We start from the raw sequence: 21,974 nt of genomic DNA, 5'->3' as shown, positions 1-21,974 counted from the left end.
TTGGGCCGACTAGTTGGTGTTTGAGTGTAATAAAGGATGAAATAGAATTTCCAAAATATCTTTGGCTGAATCGAGTTTATGAGGATATTTGCTAAAATGGATTGAGCGTTTAGGCCAAATTACAATAGATAAGATTTAGACGAAACGTTGAGTGAATAGTTGGGGATGATTCTGGCATAAAAGTGAATGAGCGATTAAATAGCTATACGCGAGAGGTAAAAATAGCAAAAGTACCGGATGAAATGTGAACTTAAAGGGTTGAATGATGTTAGTGATAGTTGTAGTCGTTGTAAGCAACATTAGAGAGACTGTACATGGAAAACATCCTTTATTGAGATTTGTAACCGTAAGGTTTATGGCATAGATAAAACAAAGCCATGCTACGAATAAGAAAACTAATAGAAAATGAGTACGCATTGTAAATTGTCGCCGCTGCCGCATCGTGCGGGTTTGCTACTAGTATATATAAATAAATATTGAAAAATGTGGAACATAACCATGTGAAATATTGCAGTAAAAAGCAAAAGAAAGTGAAAAGTGTGCTAAAGATACAAAAAGAGAAGGAGACTGAGCACATAAACCTCAGTAGAAGATAAAAAGATGCTTAACTTATGCAGCCAACATTTACAAATCATTAAAAAGTGTTATGCAATGCCCACATGCATCCCCATCATATCATCATTACTTTTAACATGATGGACAGAGTCATTTATGACTATAAATATACACTACATCCTTCAATTCCCCAAGGAAGAAGATGTATACAAACTTATACCACTCAAAAGAATGGCACAGAGTGGTCACCAGATTCCATTCCCTGTCCACTCCCAACATATCAATCATCTTTACAGCTAACCAAACTAATTAAACATGTCATACAAACCTTACTCAAACTTTACACTTAAAACTAAAACATATATTGCTAAAAATCTGATCATAAAATCTAATTAATTAATTATTAGTTACCAATTAATCAAAAGACAATTAGATACTGGTTGATGATGGACTGGGAGCGCATGGCACCAAGGCAGCACATAAATTGCGGCGTGAGCAAGTGGTGAGGTGATCATTGGTGAGCCCTGCAGCTTGCATGAATGAATGGATCATTGTAGAGCCCACCTGCCGAAATCCTCTCCTCAACATATCTTTGCTTATAGCTTCCGATTTAGAAGTCTTCACCGGCATCTTGTGATGTACTTTGTATTTTGTCATTATGGGCTTGTGATTAACAAAATCCCATATGTACTTGTCGAAAGACCCCAATTCTTTCTTGATCTATTGAATAACAATTAGGTTAGCATCATCAACAAATGTATATGCAACTATTTGGTTATGAAATCATACTGTGAAAGTTAAGTATGTTTGAACATATATGAGAGCAGTTGTAATTCAGAACTAACAATTATTTACATTAAAATATGCTCCCATGTTCCCAAGAATGCACATTTTTTTATTGTATCTTATAAAAAGTATAATATTTATATTTTTGTATTGAATCTTTGTCATAAAAGGAATATAATATTTATTTTTTGGCCACTCGTTCCTTGAAATTTGATACAATTGATGTTGATTTATATATCTGCTTTACTTTCTATGATAAATTTTGATTTCCTAAACATACTTTTAAAATACTCGAGATTTAAACTATAAACCTTTCTTCATTCCTTTGTAATTTATGCTAAAACATGGTAAAATAACGTCATACCTTAAGAATACACTTAGAGTTGTCAACAACACCTCTGATAAAGCCAACATCCATTCCATAAGAACTACTAGTTGTTGTGATCTTTAAATCCATAAACTCTGACACAGTTTCTGCTTCAAATTCTGAGAATGCTTCCCTGTTATTTAATAATACTAATGTGGATAGTAACAATAATAATACCAATTAAAATTATATAATTGATGGAAACCTACCTAAATAATGATCTTTTCTTTAAAACTGAAGTCCAATCTGTTCCAACTTGGGCACCTGCCAACACCAACAATTCAAACAACAACCTATATACCATCCCAATTCTTTTAATTAATTAACCATCTTCATACACACACACACACAAATATACATGTATACACACACACACACACACACACACACATATATATATATATATATGTGTGGGATAAAGATCCGTTAGGAACCACCCTTTATTGCGAGAACCGCGAGAACCAATGTGAACACATGGCAAATTTGTAATTAAGTGACATTTAATAAAAAAACACGCGCTCCTCTTATTTCAGCCCCTGTTCACCATCGTCATTCACAATCTAGGGTTTCGCTGTAGATTTTGCTTAATCGGCGACGGAGATCTACGGCGGTGAGTTTCACGGGGGCGATCTTGGCGATCTTACAGGGGATTCGATTGGGATACTGATTACGGCGTTGGGATACTGATTTCGGCTACACATGGCTTCGTCTGACTCATCTCATCTCGTGTTGGAGTTGAACCTACGACATCTGATGATCATCATACAACATCTTCTGCATATAATCCACATCCCGATTCTGGTTTTTGCGGCCCATCTGATGTCAATGTCAACCCTATTTCTGCCGTGGGTCCGTCTGGTGTTGATGTCAACCCTATTTCTGCCGTGGGTCCGTCTGATGTTGATGTTAATACGAAACCTGTTGTTAATCCAAATGAAAGTTTAAATCCTGTGTTTACAACAGTTGCAAATCGACACACCCTTCATGGGTTTGAAATACAGACGCTTGATTCCATGTTTACATCAAGCAACATAGGCTCCGAGACTGCTAATTTACCTAATCAATCGTTATCAGTTGACACCACAGTTGACACCACATCTACTGGTAACACCACATCTACTGGTACAACACCTACAAGCACAGAACATCAACACTTACAATTCATTCGGTTTGAAACTAAAGGTATTTTATATCCATTTTATGTAAATTGTGACTTGTTCAATGATATACTCCTTTTGCATCATGTTCACAACTGTTTATGTTGTAAATTATGATTACTCACTAGTATATGCACATGTGCATTGTGTTAACTGCATGTTTACAATTGTTTTATGTTATAAAGTATGAATTGTTGTATGTTGTAAAGTATGGTTACTCAATGTTATATGCACATGTGCATTGTGTTAACTGCCGCATATTACAAATTATGCATCATATTTCAAATTATGTTACATTGCAAATTTATGCACATGTGCATTATGATTGAAAAAAAAAAACTTATGACCTCGTACATTAACTACATTAACTGACAATGCACATGTGCATATTAATCACAATTATACTATTCGTCCGTATATCATGTTGACAATTTTTTAATTTGTTAATTATTTCTCACAATTCTTTAACTTATTAGTTATTTCTCACAGGAACAATTACGGCTGCCATACATGCTACACCTAACGGCACCCCGTATTGGATACCTCAAGTTGATGTTAGATATCTTCCTGTTATAAACAGTACATTTACCCATTGGGAAGATATTGTTATGATGTACAATACGTATGCTACACAATCCGGGTTTTCTACTCGTATAGGCACATCGAAGAACAAAAAATATCATGACAATCCTAATATGAAAATCTGCACTCATAGATATATATTATGTTCTAGAGAAGGTCAACCACGGGTCACAGAATCTGACCCCAATACTCCATCCAAAAAATGCTCCAACCATCTATGATAAATCCAACAAACAACACAGACGAAGCCGATTCACAGTCTCCGGGTGTCGTGCGCGTATCAAAGTGAGATATGATCGTGCTACCGAACAATACAAAATATATGATTTCAGCGCCGCGCACAACCATTGCATGATTGGTAGCGATAACGCCAACATGTTAAAACAAAACAGGAAACTTGGATTTGAAGAGCAACAGTTCATCCACAAAGTTAGTCTTAACAAAATCGGCCCAACTGTTGCACATAACATTCAAGTATCACTTAAAGGCGGACCTCAAAATGTTCGTGGCACAACAGAAGATTTCAAAAATTGTTCTAGAGATATACGTGCATTTATCGGTGAACGCGATGCAGACATCCTCTTACATACCATGAGATCTCGAGTTACCAATCTTAAAGATTTCTATTTTGATTGTGTCATAGTTGACAATGAGTTGCGATCGTTCTTTTGGGCTGATTTCGTATCATTGCGAAATTACGAGGCTTTTGGTGATGTGTGTGCATTTGACGCTACATATGACACCAACAAGTAAGATACTATACTTTTCAGCATGTGAAATTATTAATATTTTTTAATATCATATGTTTTACTTACAAATACAAAATGATTTTCGTGCCATTCACCGGAGTTGATCATCATAAGAAATGTGTTATCTTTGGCGCTGGCATGTTATACGATGAGACTATAGAGTCGTATACATGGTTACTAAACACCTTTCTGGCTGCACATAAGAAACAACCAATATTTGTTCTCACTGACCAAGTCGCATAAATGAAACAAGCCGTATCAACTGTTTTCACAGACTCTATCCATCGTTTGTGCATGTGGCACATAATGAGAAAACTTCCATCCAAGGTAAACACTCTATTTTAATATTAACATGGTTTCAATTAAACTATATAATATGATTAAATATCTCAAATTATTATTATTCACGTTTCCTCATTTACAGATTTCAAATGACATCCTTGATAATACCACTCTTCGTTCGCCAATACATAAGCTGGTGTGGAATTTATTCATCACACCACAAACATTCGAAGAAAGATGGCATGTATTAATGGATGAATATCACCTAGACAATCATCCATGGCTTTGTGAGATGTTTGCTATACGGCATGAATGGGTCCCGTGTTATTTCAGTGAGATACCGATGTGTTGTTTGATGAAGACTACATCAAGATGCGAGAGCTCAAACGCGCGTTTTAAAGTCAACTCGTCAGAAATTAACACATTAGTTCAATTTCTAATGTGTTTTGAAACCAGTATTGATGCTCAACGGCACACGCAACGAGATCTCGAATTTAAAAGCGATATGTCGACCCCTCGCTTATCTACCGGTCTTCGCATAGAGGTACACGCGTCCGAAACATATACATGGTCCATGTTTCTTAAAGTTCGAAAAGAGATATACATGGGCATGTTCCATTGCATGCCAATTGAACGTCCTGGAACGACCGACATAAAAAATTACACCGTTCGTCACTGCAAATCAAACATGTCTTATGTCAATGAATTCGAGGTATGTCCTTACTATCCAATATGTTTTAATGTTCAATATACACAACATAACTACCTAATATGATTTAATATGTTTTAAATACCTAATTATGCGCGTGTCATGTATCAACAAACGTATTTGTGCATGATACCCCCAATATACCATTACTACATATTATTACTACATATTAACCTTTGTTTGATTAAGTTTTTTATGCACATGTGCATGTATCAAATTTTGTCTTATGTTATATCTATTATAACTGTCTGTTTGATTAATTTTTTGTTATGCACATGTGCATACATCAAAATTTGTCTTATGTTATTCACTTGTGCATATTACCCTTCATGTATTCATTCTATTTATAATATATGTTATGCACATGTGCAGGTGTCGCACAATGTTCCTGAACAAACAGTAAGCTGTACATGTCTTGGGTTCACTCGTATTGGATACCTTTGCCAACATGTATTCTGCATATTCTGTTACAACCAAATTGAACGGATACCGTCCCACTACATCATTCCACGTTGGAAACGAGATGCGCTCCCGTCAGTTGTTCATAGCATATCTAACATTTACTCATCTAACAACAGCGAGTTTGCTATCATCCACAATGAAATAATGGATTTAGTCACTCAATGCACAAACCGACTCAGATGCAATCCTGATCAGCTACGTTCCTTATCTACTGAGATCAAACGCATCAGAAACCGCGTATTCGAATCGTTCCCATGTAATCCTCAGCCTCGTTCCGTTCAAAAAACTGCAAACATCAGTGACACATTAAACATACCTTCAAATCTAAGCACAAGTGTCATTCCTCCGCAAGGTATTAGAAACAAAGGTTGTGGGACCAAAAAACAACGGATCGGCCTTGGCGGTCAAAACATTAAAGATAAACAAAAGAAGGCCGGTAAACGACAAAAGCCGCCCGCTTATGCAACAAATGCAACAAGTATGTATTTGACCACGATTCCCGCAATTGCGACAAAATCAAAGCTGCCAAACTTGCTGCACGAGCAGCTAAACGTGCTGCTGCTATCGCCGCTGGACTACCTGCCCCGTCTGATTCCTGATGATACTGATGTTGATCTCGATGACTGTAGGATCGTATTCGGACCCGAACGAGTCGATTAGAAGAGTTTATCCTTGTAACGAAAGGCGGAAACAGATGAAACAAGGTCAATTCAGCTATATACACTAATAAACTGCCTTTCTGATTGATATAATAACAGATTACAACGAGTCGACACTTCGGCAGCACTTCGTTACACTGACCGAAACGGATTACATCTAATATCACATGAACAAGTATATATAGGGTCGTGATTCTGCATGAATGAGTTCCAAACGGAATTAAGGTTCCACGCGGAACTTAATTCCGTGCGGAATTACATATAAACAACTTTCATGCGGAATTACCTATTCAAGCGATATTACAAATATCTCGAAATATGTGCCCTGTTCAATCTATCTATATACAAGACTCGATAGAAGACGGAGTCGACAGACGCATGTACTAACAGACTCCCCCTCGAATGTTGACGAGTCTTCAGTGTCGAGTCTTCGCATATCCAGTCTTTATCAGTCTTTGGGCTTCTCTTTGAAGTATCTTACACTGTAAAGCATCCTCAAATCTCTCTCTTGAATGTCGATCTCTTGATTTCTTAAGTTCATCATCAGCTTGCGTGAATAACAGGTTTCCAGAATCATATCCCGGCTCTTACAGACTCCCCCTTTCAATCAGCTGGGATCGCAGTCTGGATTATAACCTTGTTCATTCTTTGCTCAGGATCGAAATCTGGCTCTCTTTTATCACAGAATCCTCAGGTATCAGAACTTGGCTAACCTGCATAGTCTTTTCCACAAACATAAGTTTTATACCATAAAGACTTTGCAATCTCAGACACCACATGCAGATTTCTGATAAACCACTTGTAAAAATGAAATGATTTAGCATTTAAAATTTTCTAATGACCACTTGCAGGAAGGATTTTAAAACTTTTTACTCACACTCCCCCACAAATAATGTTCATCATGTTTAGCACTAGGAATTTTGAAAATCAGCTTTCCAACAATAGTTGTCGAAAATCTTTTTGAATTTTTTCAAAATTTTATGCTAAAACACACTCAAATCTTTTTGGATTTTTGAATATATGAAATGCAGTAAAGAAATATTTACAGACAATCTTTTTGCGAGTTTGTGTAAGAGGATCATATCAGTTTTGAGACAAATCAGTAACACCGTTAAGCTTTATTTCATTTTAAGTTCTAAACAATTCACCTAGATTGTCAGTATATTTGTCCATTTAAATTTTTACACAAAGTTCAACTGTTTCGAGATACGAGATTAATGTTTTAAGGACTTAAATTTATTCGCGTGTCCCACCACTTGAATATACTCCCGTATCCAGATCCCAATATCCAGTCTTACAGGTGAGTATACCTAGATGATATCTGTAAAGGGTTAAATGCGAAACCGTGAGAGCTCAGGTCAGAACTTCCGTTCAGCAGAGAGATGACGGCTCGACTTTTGGTGTGTTCCCTTTAGAGAATCTTTTCTTCAACAACACATGATTAGCATTTTTCAATGTTTCATCATTTTTTGTACTGAGGGCGATGCTATATTTCAAGCAAATGCAAAGTATTATACGGGGACTAGGCCATTGCTTCCGCAAAATCAGAAGTCCCGGGATAATACCCCAGATATCACTGAGTATAAAGACCTAGTATCTCAGAAAGAGGGACCTTTCAAACAAGATTTCGGGGGTTACCCATATATCCAAGAAATGTTACCCACGAGATAAGCAAGTTTGAAATTTAGGTTTATATCTCGAAAACAATTTACTAAATGTGTAAAAACCTACTGGCACATCCACAATGAGATTGTTTATCACATTTTTGACTTTCCATTTCTTTAGCATGTTGTGATAGTCCACTGATGTACTATCATTTCCTCTTTTATACAACCAAACTAATTTTTGAATTTTATCATGTTTTTGGCTTTTTCAAATTTTCTAATGTTTTAGATTTTCTAGAAATTTTTACTCCCTCTAAAATGCAAACACATTAAAAAAAATTTGAAAACAAACTATACAAGTAAAATGACAACTGTTGAAGAATTGCTTCAATTCACCATCCACTCGGCATAAACAATCAGAATTCCCCCTTACAACAAACTATTTTCCCATTAAGATTTCAAAACACTTAAGTTTGTTTTAATCAAAATAGTTTTTCTGGAAAATAAGTTTTGTTAAACCACTTGTAGGTTCGGGGATCAATTCATCACATTGTTTTTAACCATTTGAATATAGATTATATCAAGTTCAAATTAATAACCTTGATTAATCACTTTGTCAAAACAAACCTCTGTACCACTTGTAAATTTACCAATCCAAATACAAAGAATGATGCCGATTCCTGTTCCACTCTTACCAACCTGAGAACTCCGGCAAGTCAGGTTTTTCATTCAAAGAATATATCCACCCAAGCCTGACCAGCCTTGGGTGTTACCGAGTTACCAACACTCGGTTTCTTACCTCCCATTTTCTTCTCATAGAACTCTTTAACCCCTTTGACTTTTCTATCAATCATTTTACCAAAGATGTGTTTCACTTTGGGGTTAAAGGCCTTTTCAACATCAAAAACTTTCTTATCAGAATAAAATTTGTTTGAAATTTCAACTTTACCAATTTTCTTCTTAAAATTTTAAGCCCGAAGTGGTGGAAAATTCTCATCATCCACAGTCGGCACTGATTTTTCACCATTTTCCTCAACCTGTGGCTCATCTGATTTTATGGAATCAGATTCATCGCCAGATGATAGCTCCTCTGATTTTGAGTGATGTGTGTTGGTGTATATATAATTTATATGTATAATTTAGCCCTTTTTACACCTTTAGCCAAGTTTTAAATTTATAAAAACACGATATTCACTAACACTAAACACACATATGGGCAAGTGCACCCATCGTGGACGTAGTATAGTGTTGGTAAGATACCGAGGTCGTCCAAGGACACAAGAGCTTTTAATACCGGTTTATCCTCAACGTCTAATCAAATCAAAAAGTGAGAAAAATGTTTTTAAACTAAGAAAATAAAAACTAACTAAATGCTGAAAAATAAAATAAAATAAAAACAGATAGACAAGATGAATCACTTGGATCCGACTCGTGTATTAGTATAACCTTTGATTATTTTCGCACTTTTGCACTTGTTTAAGAGATTATCTTAGTTATTGTAGTAGGCCCCTCTTTTGAAGGCGACGTTACCCTCAACCCAGTAGTTTGAGTCAGCAAGGATACAATCCTAAAGGGTCGGATTATTGGAAGATAATGAATTAAGTTATTAATGCAAATTATGGTAGGCCCCGCTTTTGGCGGTGACGTTACCCTCGACTAAGTAGTCTGAGTCAGCAGGGATACAGTCCTAAATAGCCGGGTTATAGTATTAATAGTAGTTAACTTATGAGGGGGTCAAAGAGTTTGGATCCCCGCCATCCAATACCTATGGGCATTGAAGGAGATCCTACTAAATTTGACCCAGGTCCCTTGCAGGACCTCTAAACGCTGAACAAGGGCAAGACCCTTACCAAACCGTTCCCTTACCCCCGACCAGGTAGCCAACATACCTCCATATAGACCGTGGAGATATGAATGGTGAAAATCTTTTATTTTATATAGACAGTAAAATAATGCGAAGACACCACGGACAAACGATAAGGAAAGATCACCTTCAACATAAGCAACTAGTTATTAAAGTCATGAATACAAAACCAAATAAAAAGTGCAAAAGATTAAAAATAAAAAGTATTATACTAAACACTTGTCTTCACCAAGTGATGTAAGAGACATAGGCAAACATGGCCTTGATTGTCAAGAACTCTTACTATCAATCTTGGATCCCGAGACGACTCACACACTCTACGATGGACAATGGATGATGGTGGTGGATGATGGTGTTATGGTGGTGGTGGGTGGTGGATGAAGTGTGAGAGAGGTGGTGTGCCAAGGGATGAGATGGAATGAAACCAAGCACTCCTATTTATAGGCTGAACAGAAGGCTGGGCACGGCCCCGTGTCCGCTGGACACGCCCCCGTGCCCGTCTGACACTCTCTCTCCTCATTAATTGTAATTCGCAATTACAATTAATGCGCCTGCTATACTTTCACCACGCCCCCGTGCTCACAGGACACGGCCCCGTGGTGGGCAATAGAAGCTTCTACAAGTTTGTCTTTTATGCTGCTTCTTGGGCACGGCCCCGTGCTGGCTGAGCACGGGGCGTGTTCAGGCTTCTGTTTTCTCTTCTTTGCTTTGGAGGATGCCGTTGAGGGTCCGGGCAATCTACTTTTATTCCTTTCCTTGTATTTATGCTAGAATTAGTTGTCTTTTTTGCTTCTTTTGTGAATTTGAGCTCATTCCATCCTGGAAATACAAAAGGAAGACAAAAATACTCTTTTTCCAACATTAGTACTTAAAAAGGGTTAGTTTTATGCCTTAATTGATGTGATTTATATGTTGCATTTTACACACATCAAATACCCCCACACTTGAACTTTTGCTTGTCCTCAAGCAAAACTCTTTAAATGTGGCTTACACTCCCAAATGGAATAGGTAGAAGAGAATGTTTTTGGTTTGTCATAGAGTGTCGGGAATCCAAGATCTTTTTGGGTTTTATTTTTTTATTTATTTACAATCCTATTCGTTATGATTTATTTAGAACGTTTCATAGGATAAATTACTTATTTGGGCATAACATGCCTTTTTTAAAATTTTATTTATATACAAGTTCACATACCTCACGGGAGAAATCACTCAACACTCGGCCGAAGGTGTATTTTTAGTGAATCACTCGAGAGCGGCATGGAGCTTGCGCCTTCCATAGGCTTGCCAAGCAATCAATCCTCCTCCTTTTTAACTTTATACCTTTGTAAATATCAAGAGGACTTTTTGGGTGAATGGTTAGGCTTGGGCTAAAGGTGGGTGGTTGGGTTAGTGGTTAGTAAAAGGGCGAAAAGCGTAAAAAGCGTCGGTTTTCGTAACACAATTTTTTTTGTGACTTTTTATTTTGAAGTATTTCTCCAAACAAGCTTTTGTTTGTATAGCTTTGTTTGTTTTTAACTTCATCATATATATATATATATATATATATTTTTTTAGTCACATAAAAGAACGAGCTTGCGAAAACCGAGCTTTGTTACTAAAATAAGGGGTGAAAAATAAAAAGGTTTTTGGTGGGTAAAAAGGGTTTTAGGGTAATGAAATGAAAGGTTTAGGCTCAAAGGGGGTAACTAGGGGGATTTTGGGTAGGTGGTAAAAAAAATTGAAAAATAATGGTGTAGAAAGAAAAATGGTTAGTCCTAATGCCTCCATCATTTACTTAATTGGGTTTAAGTTGGTAAGGACCGGGAATGAATCGTCATGGCAAGTTCTAGAGTTGTAAGAACCAAGCGGCTATTCACACAAGAAACGAAAAATGAGCATTTAGTCTAAAGATGTAAATTTGTATGCTCAATAAAGGCTCAAAACTCACTTTTGTGGGAATGGGTTTTTAATGTGATCAAGTATATATAATTAAATTTTAACTAGACTTGTTATGCAGTTTCATAATTTTCTTATGTTGGTTCTTGTTATCACGACGCTTTCGGTTGTAAATTTTATAAAAATATAACCTTATTAATCTTGTGATTCCCAACTTAAACTTTAGACAAGTAAAAAAAAAAATGAAAATTTTTGAAAAAATTTGGGGTGTTTAGCGGTTCCAAAAGAGTTTTGTGTAAGGCTTGTTGTTAGGACTTGCAAAATTTCAAAGTGTTAGCTTCCCCCCACACTTAAATTACACATTGTCCTCAATGTGTCCCAAAAATAAATTTTTAGGTTGATTGGATGTGTGGTGTGGTGTGGTGTTAAAAAGCAAAGATTTATGTTACTGGCAGTCTGGACACGGCCCCGTGGTCGCTGGAAACGACCCCGTGGTGAACTGCCAGTATCGAAAACTTACAGACGGTGAACATGGGGGCGTGTTGGTCAGACACGGCCCCGTGTCTGGCAAATAAATGCAAGTCAGTAGCCAAACAGCAGGTCTGGGAGATGAACACGGGGGCGTGTCGGCTGGACACGTCCCCGTGTGGACAGTCTGTGAGCCTGAAAAACAGGTTTCGTCTCCCGGTTTCTCCATTTTGGGCCTGTAAGTGCTAAGGTTTAGCACTCTAACCCTTGCATTGTACCTGTTTCATCACTCAGTACCACACCAAGCAAACATAAAACATCCTACATTACCACCGTTAATTGTCTCCAATCATAAAGTAGAAAAATAAAACGGAAATAAAAAGTAGTCAAGGAAAGTAAATTGTTCAACAAGTGGCACGCAGGCCATAAATTGTTCGATAGAAAAGGGTACTTAAACCTGTGGGCCCACCATCAACCCGCCTCTTATCTCTTCAAACGTCCATGTCTTCATCGCTATCACCACCTCCATCCCCATGTCCCGCCATGTACTCCCGGATGCTACCGATATCATCTTGTATATCGTTGATGTTGCGCTTAATAGCTCCAACCCGGTGGTATGTGTTGTTGGCGAGGTTGTAGGTATTCCTGGTACACATGAGGTTTTCCTGCAAAAGATCATGTAAGCTTTGAAAGTTAGGAAAACCGCCTCCTTGTGAGGAAGATTGACCCTGATCACCATGGGGTTGGTACTGGTAGTGGGGAGGTGGTGCGTGGAGAACTAGGGCCTCTTGTGGGTTCCATGCATAGCCTTGTGTCCTTTGGAAGCTCACCATCCCGTCTTCCGCCTCATATAGTAAGTTCATGGCTCGGCAAATGTGGTAGTCAACTCGTCCCGACCATGGACTCCTTTCAAAGGACCTTGGAATTCTCGTGAAATGCTTGAAAAGACGGTACACCCATCCCCCAAAGAAGATAGGCGTAGGAGCGTGAGCAAGGCGATTGAGGTGCATGTTTCGTAAGAGATACGGAACGTCGAGAGGCTTCTGGTTGTGGATGCAGTGAAGGACAACCAAATCTTTCAACCCTATAACGCCACTACTGTCGTGACGTTGGTTTAGCGAGTAGGTGAGGAGCCTGTGAATGTAGCGGTAAAGCGGGTCCCTCAGTTTGGTACTCTTGGTGCTACTAGGGTTGTAGATTCCTTCACCGATTTGAGCCCATGCGGCTTGACGTTCATTTACATCCAAGTCTCGTAATCCCCCGGTATTCTCCTCATTCCCCGATTCCTCTTCCCCGTATAGTCCTATTACAGCTCCAAACTGTGCCATGGAGATCGAGTACCTTGTCCCGCCACACCGAAATGCAACCCCTTCATTGTCAAATGGGTCACACCTCGAGGTGAAAGTGAAAGTACTGTAGAACTCCATGGTGCATTGATGCACCGACCGAAGCCGAGTGTTCAATGCAACTGCTAGTGGCCCTGTCACGATGTTGTTGAATCGGTCTAGCTGGTTCACCATGGTTAACAGGTCCGTGCATGCTCGCCTAGGGTACTCCTCGGGTCTTGTTTGGAGTGTCTCATATCGTGCCCTAGCATCGAGTTCGCTTGCGTTGAACCTTGTGAACTTTGACATCTGAAAGAATACACCAAAAGTTAGTACGAAACAAAGAAATTTTGAAAGAAACTTGCAAACAGTGGGTTGGACACGGCCCCGTGTTCAGTGGGCACGGCCCCGTGTCCAGGTGTCTGTAACCCAAAAACTTCATTTTTCGTCCCGGTTCCGAAAACATGAAAATTTTTAGCCCAATAGTTGCGGTTTCCCCCGAAAATGAAACCCTAAGTGTCGTTTTTCCCAAAACAAACCATTTACCCTTCCAATTTCGTGTTTTTCGGTTCAAAAACAAGGGTTTGGGGTTTTAGTGGGAAATCGAACGAATCTATCAACAATACATGTTTATTTACTTTCTACTACACTAATCTAAACTACTACTAACAGATTGCATCAAAAATTTGAAGTTCGATCCGGATGAACACGAAGAACCCTAGATTTTTCCCAAATTTTTGATGTTTTAACTACGTGCAAGTAATTAATCTAACTACTAAAGATGATAGGATCATACCTTGATGTTGTTAAACGTGGTAGTGACGTCGGAAATCTGCGGAAAATCGCCTGGAACCAGAGCGTTTTCGGCGAAACGGGGCGTGTGGAATGAGGTAACTGTTGTGAAAAGAGGGTTTTATCCCGACAGTTGCCTCGACACGGCCCCGTGTCCAGTGGACACGGCCTCGTGCCGAGCAAGGTTTTTGAATTTTTTTTTGTGCTCGTGTGCATGCCCCTTTTTTTCCGAAAATGGTTAGAAGACTTACCGGTTGTTTTTGACGTACACTTGCCTGTTCGTAACATGTCAGGTACGATGTTGAGTTTATTCGTTAACCGTTTGAAGCGAGATCTCCTCTTCCTCATCCTCAATGGATCCTCTGTAGAGTTTCAGCCGTTGGCCATTGACTTTAAATGATATCCCATTTCGAGCTTTAATTTCTACTGCACCGTGAGGAAAAACATGGGTGACGGAAAAAGGTCCTGACCATCTAGATTTTAGCTTACCAGGAAATAATCGAAGTCGTGAATTAAACAATAGAACCTGATCTCCTACCCGAAATTCATTAGACTTAATATATTTATCATGTAAATTTTTCATTCTTTCCTTATAAATTTCGGAGTTAGAATATGCATAATTCCTTAGTTCGTCTAATTCATTCATTTGACAGAATCGATTTTTACCGGCAGTTTCTAGATCTAAGTTCACATTTTTTATTGCCCAGTAGGCTTTGTGAGCTATTTCTACTGGCAAGTGATAGCTTTTTCCATAGACGAGCTTATATGGGGTTGTGCCTATAGTGGTTTTATAAGCGGTTCGAAAGGCCCATAAAGCATCGTCTAATTTGTCGGCCCATTCCTTTTTATTTAGTCCTATGGTTTTTTCAAGTATTCGTTTTAAACCTCGATTAGTCACTTCGGCTTGCCCATTTGTTTGAGGGTGATATGCTGTTGAGACCCGGTGATAGACCCCATACCTTGTTAATATTTTTTCGAGTTGATGATTGCAAAAATGGGTACCTCTATCACTTATCAAAGCTTTTGGTGTCCCGAAGCGAGAAAACAATTTTTTCAGAAATTTTACCACTACTCTTCCATCATTTGTTGGGAGAGCCTCGGCCTCCGCCCATTTAGACAAGTAATCGACTGCCACAAGTATATATTTGTTTCCTTTTGATGGCGGGAAAGGTCCCATGAAATCGAGTCCCCACACATCAAAGATTTCACAAACGAGAATGCCATTTTGAGGCATTTCGTTTTTGGAAGAAATATTACCTGATCTTTGGCAAGCATCACATGTCTTTACAAGGTTTTGTGCATCCTTGTAAATGGTTGGCCAATAAAACCCTGAATCAAATACCTTTCGTGCGGTACTTGCGGCGCCATGATGTCCTCCGTATGGACCTTCATGACAATGACGGAGAATTCTTCGTGCTTCCTTACCATGGACACACCTTCGGATGAGCTGGTCGGCACACATTTTGAAAAGATAGGGGTCTTCCCAAAAGTAATGCTTTACATCAGCAAAGAATTTCCTTCTTTGATGATGTGGCCATCCTTTGGTGACTATACCGCTAGCTAGGTAATTAGCATAGTCGGCATACCATGGCTCTTGTCTACACTCCATCATCTCCAAGGATTCTGTCAGAAATTTCTCATTGATTTGCTCGTCCTTGGTTGTTTCCAAAGCTGGGTCTTCTAGGCGCAAGAGATGATCTGCAGCAGTGTTTTCTGCTCCTCTTTTGTCCTTGATTTCGATGTCGAATTCTTGGAGGAGTAGAATCCATCTGATCAAACGAGGTTTTGCGTCTTGTTTCTTGAAGAGGTACCTGATGGCTGCATGGTCTGTATAGACTACAGTTTTAGAAAGAACAAGGTAAGAACGGAATTTATCAAAAGCAAACACCACTGCTAGTAATTCTTTTTCTGTAGTTGTATAATTTTCTTGTGCATCATTAAGCGTTTTACTAGCATAATAGATTGGGTGGAAATGCTTTTCTTTTCTTTGTCCCAAGACTGCTCCAACAGCAAAGTCACTTGCATCACACATGATTTCGAAAGGAAATTTCCAATCGGGCGCTATCATGATAGGTGCATTGACTAGCATTTCTTTGAGGGTTAGAAATGCTTGATTGCATTCCTTGTCAAAGATGAAGGGTGCATCTTTTTCAAGTAATTTTGTTAGAGGCCATGAAATTTTTGAAAAGTCCTTGATAAACCTTCTATAAAATTCGGCATGCCCTAAGAAACTTCTGATTGCTCTTACGGAGGATGGTGGAGGTAATCGAGAAATAGTTTCTATTTTTGCTCGATCAACTTCCATTCCTTCGCTTGAGATTTTGTGACCGAGTACTATTCCCTCTGTCACCATGAAATGGCATTTTTCCCAGTTAAGGGCGAGGTTAGTTTCCTCACATCGGGATAGCATTCGTTCAAGATTATCGAGGCATTGGTCATATGAGTCTCCAAAGATGGAAAAGTCATCCATGAAGACTTCCATTGTCTTTTCTATCATATCATGGAAAATGGCCACCATACAACGTTGGAATGTTGCAGGCGCATTACATAGACCGAATGGCATGCGTCGATATGCGAAAGTTCCGTAGGGACATGTGAAACTTGTTTTCTCTTGGTCTTCTGGTGCTATCGGTATTTGAAAGTAACCTGAAAAACCATCTAAGAAACAATAAAATTTATGACCGGATAGTCGTTCTAACATTTGATCAATGAAAGGTAAAGGAAAGTGGTCTTTCCTTGTTGCTTCATTCAATCGCCTATAATCTATACAAACTCTCCATCCTGTGACGGTTCTCGTTGGTATTAATTCATTTTTCTCATTAGTTACTACCGTCATACCTCCTTTCTTTGGGACTACTTGGACGGGACTTACCCACGGACTATCGGAGATAGGGTAGATTAGTCCGGCGTCAAGCAGCTTGATGACTTCATTTTTAACCACTTCTTGAACATTGGGATTCACTCTTCATTGTGGTTGAATCACTGTTTTGTAGTCATCATTCATTAAAATTTTGTGCGTGCACATGGAAGGGCTTATTCCTTTAATATCTACAAGCTTCCAAGCGATCGCGTTTTTGTGTTTTTTAAGTAGATTAACTAATTTCCATTTTTCTAAGTTACTTAATTTGGAAGAAATAATTACAGGTAAACTACCATCTTTGCCTAGGAAAGCATATTCCAAACCTTTAGGAAGTTCTTTGAGCTCAATGGGCGGGTCTTTTGAAGACGCCGTATTTTGTGGCTCATCTAGATTAAGAACCTTAAAGGTTTGTTCTATGGCTATCTCTTCTTCGACAAAATGGTCATCTTCTTTAGTTGTATCGGGTGGTTCAGCTTCATCTTCAATTAGGGGGTCATTATTGCCAAAAGGATGTTTCATTGAACGCTCAAGATCTATGCTCCTTTTGAATGCCCCTAACTGAAGAGGTAGATTGTTGAATTTCCGGTTTTTCAATGCTTTATGAGTTTGTACAAAAGGTTTCCCCAAGACTAGAGGGGCGTCATCAAGGATGACGAAGTCGGTTGGGATTACCATTTGATTTGTGTGAACCAAAACATCTTCGACTACACCGATTGATCTTATCACTTTTCGATCGGATAGAAAAATGGGTATTTGAAGTGGAGTAAAGTCACTAATACTTAATTTTTCAAAAATGTAGTTAGGCATTATGTTAACACAAAGATCTTTATCAATGGTGATATTACTAATCAATGAATTTTGAAAGAAACATGGAACCGGTGTAATGTTAATTTCAAAAGGGTCTTCTTTTATTAGCGAAGTTTGATCATTAGTTAACTTAACACTCACTATTTCTTTGATTCTAGCACTAGTGTTTAACTCTTTTAAAAACTTGGCATGCGGGGTTACTAAACAATGATTTTCGAAAGTAGGTGACAAGAGATTAAGTTCTTCAAAATTAGACTCTTCTTGCATTTTAACATTATCGGACTCATCTTTTTCATTGTTTAACTCATGTGTCGGTTTTTCACTTCCTTGTTCTTCCATTTTTACATTTTCAACTACCTCTACATTATTATTACAATTTAATTCTTCTCTTGCGCGGGATTCCTCTTCCATTGCGCGAGATTCTTTCATGTGACGTTCGATAGTTTTAATGTGTTCTAATATCCTATTGGTCACTTTGGTGAGAGAAAAAGAATTTGGATCCTCAAAGCTTGAATCCGGTTGTTCGATCCTTGGTTCCTCATAGTACTCATATGAAGTAGATGGTTCACACCATTGTTCTTCATTGTAAGTATATGATGGATAAGGGTCGAAACTTTGTTCTTCATAGTACTCATATGAGGTGGGTTGTTCACGCCATTGTTCCTCATAATGAGAGTATGAAGGTGGTGGCTCATATCTTGACTCTTCAAAGTATGAGTATGAAGGCTCATACCTTGGTTCATCAAAATATGAGTATGAGGGAGGAGGTTCATACCTTTGGTCTTCATAGGATGTGTATGAAGTTGACGGCTCGTACCTGGGCTCCTCATAATAGTTGTATGAATTGGATGGTTGATATGAAGTATTATATTGAACCGAGCGTGTGTTACGACAATTAGTGCAATAATTACCCCTATAATCATCCTCATCATAGGTGTAGTTGTAGCCTCTTGAGTATTGATCCATAAGAATCACTCAACAGACCACAACTGAGTCTCGGGACCAGAAAACAAAAATAAAGACGGAAACAGAGGCTGGACACCGCCCCGTGTCTGGTGAACACGGCCCCGTGTTCAGGGTCTGTATCTGGGCGTTTTAATTAAAGTTACTGGTCACGTTGAGCACGGGGGCGTGTTCAGTGAGCACGGCCCCGTGTTCAGACCCTGTATCTGGGTATCTAACTAAAAATATGCAGCACGGGGGCGTGTTCAGCGAGCACGGCCCCGTGTTCAGGCTACTGTTAAATGCAAACTAAACTAAAATGCAGAAAAATGTGCGCGCGTTTTAAAAAGGTTTTGAAAAATAGATTAGGCCGTCGATTTTAAGCTTTCTTAAAATCCTTGTGTCCCCGGCAACGGCGCCAAAAACTTGATGTGTGTTGGTGTATATATAATTTATATGTATAATTTAGCCCTTTTTACACCTTTAGCCAAGTTTTAAATTTATAAAAAACACGATATTCACTAACACTAAACACACATATGGGCAAGTGCACCCATCGTGGACGTAGTATAGTGTTGGTAAGATACCGAGGTCGTCCAAGGACACAAGAGCTTTTAATACCGGTTTATCCTCAACGTCTAATCAAATCAAAAAGTGAGAAAAATGTTTTTAAACTAAGAAAATAAAAACTAACTAAATGCTGAAAAATAAAATAAAATAAAAACAGATAGACAAGATGAATCACTTGGATCCAACTCGTGTATTAGTATAACCTTTGATTATTTTCGCACTTTTGCACTTGTTTAAGAGATTATCTTAGTTATTGTAGTAGGCCCCTCTTTTGAAGGCGACGTTACCCTCAACCCAGTAGTTTGAGTCAGCAAGGATACAATCCTAAAGGGTCGGATTATTGGAAGATAATGAATTAAGTTATTAATGCAAATTATGGTAGGCCCCGCTTTTGGCGGTGACGTTACCCTCGACTAAGTAGTCTGAGTCAGCAGGGATACAGTCCTAAATAGCCGGGTTATAGTATTAATAGTAGTTAACTTATGAGGGGGTCAAAGAGTTTGGATCCCCGCCATCCAATACCTATGGGCATTGAAGGAGATCCTACTAAATTTGACCCAGGTCCCTTGCAGGACCTCTAAACGCTGAACAAGGGCAAGACCCTTACCAAACCGTTCCCTTAACCCCCGACCAGGTAGCCAACATACCTACATATAGACCGTGGAGATATGAATGGTGAAAATCTTTTATTTTATATAGACAGTAAAATAATGCCAAGACACCACGGACAAACGATAAGGAAAGATCACCTTCAACATAAGCAACTAGTTATTAAAGTCATTAATACAAAACCAAATAAAAAGTGCAAAAGATTAAAAATAAAAAGTATTATACTAAACACTTGTCTTCACCAAGTGATGTAAGAGACTTAGGCAAACATGGCCTTGATTGTCAAGAACTCTTACTATCAATCTTGGATCCCGAGATGACTCACACACTCTACGATGGAAAATGGATGATGTTGGTGGATGATGGTGTTATGGTGGTGGTGGGTGGTGGATGAAGTGTGAGAGGTGGTGTGCCAAGGGATGAGATGGAATGAAACCAAGCACTCCTATTTATAGGCTGAACAGAAGGCTGGGCACGGCCCCGTGTCCGCTGGACACGCCCCCGTGCCCGTCTGACACTCTCTCTCCTCATTAATTGTAATTCACAATTACAATTAATGCGCCTGCTGTACTTTCACCACGCCCCCGTGCTCACAGGACACGGCCCCGTGGTGGGCAATAGAAGCTTCTACAAGTTTGTCTTTTATGCTGCTTCTTGGGCACGGCCCTGTGCTGGCTGAGCACGGGGCGTGTTCAGGCTTCTGTTTTCTCTTCTTTGCTTTGGAGGATGCCGTTGAGGGTCCGGGCAGTCTACTTTTATTCCTTTCCTTGTATTTATGCTAGAATTAGTTGTCTTTTTGCTTCTTTTGTGAATTTGAGCTCATTCCATCCTGGAAATACAAAAGGAAGACAAAAATACTCTTTTTCCAACATTAGTACTTAAAAAGGGTTAGTTTTATGCCTTAATTGATGTGATTTATATGTTGCATTTTACACACATCATGACCTATCAGAATCATGACTAGAACTATCACCAGATCTCTTAACAACCCATTTCTGGTTGTCAGAATTTGCCCTTCTCTTGTAAAATCTGCTTGAACATTCACCAATTTCAAATTTTGAGTTTTTGAAAAGTTTTGCTCTATCAATTGGTGGTTCAAACTCAATCACTTTCTCTTTCAGTTTACGAGACACTCCCTGTTTTGACTGAATTGCCTTGGAACAATCTTTGGCAATATGTCCAATAGTGTTGCATTGGAAATAGGTTCTCATTTCTTTCTTCTGAACAATATTCTTCATTTCTACTTGCTTCATTGCAAGGAACTCTCTGTTTGTCTGCTTCCTGAACAGATTTTCTTTCTCTTCCTCAGAAGATGTACCTGAAACAAATGTCATCTTTGATTTAAAATCTCGAACATATTTTTCATTTTTATGATTTTCTGTTGGAATAAATCCTAAACCTTTCTTTTTGAAATTACCGTGATGGTTTGGTTTCTTTCGATAACCAGAACCAGAACTATAACCTTTTTTCTTGTTTAACCTTTGTGTAACTCTTGAGGTGTATTTTTTAGGTTTATCAGCAAGATTTACATCTTGTATTTCAGAAATGTTAATTTCTGTTAGTTTGAAAACCTTTTTTATCATCTCAGGTTTGACACCTCTTATTGGAAATTCCCATCAGAATATAATTTGTCAGAATCATTCAAAGTATATGAAACTTTAAACGTTTCGTCATCCGAATTAGATTTTGATAGAAGAAAATCTTTACTATAAACTTTTTTGCCCTGTTTTTCACTTTGACTCGGAATGCTGGACTCAGACTTTGACTCCTTTGTTTCATCGTTATCTAACACATGATCCATTTCTTCATTAATTGAGATTATTGATCAGTGTCAGACGATGTGAACGTGACATCAATGTTTTCTGGCAAATTGACTGAAGTATCAGAATCCCACTGTAAGTTTGTAGCCTTTTGGACTCTTTCATAATTTGGATTTCTGGGCAAATATCC

At 38.5% G+C, this 21,974-nt stretch overlaps 1 protein-coding gene across 1 annotated transcript; it reads right to left on the bottom strand.

Annotated features, from left to right (window-relative positions):
* Window positions 1–984: 984 nt before the first annotated feature.
* LOC118479615 (DNA-3-methyladenine glycosylase-like) lies at window positions 985–2,723 on the bottom strand. The gene is made up of 4 exons (XM_035974230.1): window positions 2,708–2,723; window positions 1,918–1,972; window positions 1,706–1,841; window positions 985–1,275 (listed from the first exon to the last, which is right to left on the bottom strand). The coding sequence occupies exons 1-4, from the start codon at window positions 2,721–2,723 to the stop codon at window positions 985–987; spliced, it is 498 nt and encodes a 165-aa protein (XP_035830123.1).
* Between the last annotated feature and the right edge of the window lie 19,251 nt (window positions 2,724–21,974).

The sequence above is a fragment of the Helianthus annuus genome, chromosome 6 (assembly GCF_002127325.2).
Source record: "Helianthus annuus cultivar XRQ/B chromosome 6, HanXRQr2.0-SUNRISE, whole genome shotgun sequence".
NCBI lineage: Eukaryota > Viridiplantae > Streptophyta > Magnoliopsida > Asterales > Asteraceae > Helianthus > Helianthus annuus.
This window is presented reverse-complemented; position numbering and strand designations above follow the sequence as displayed.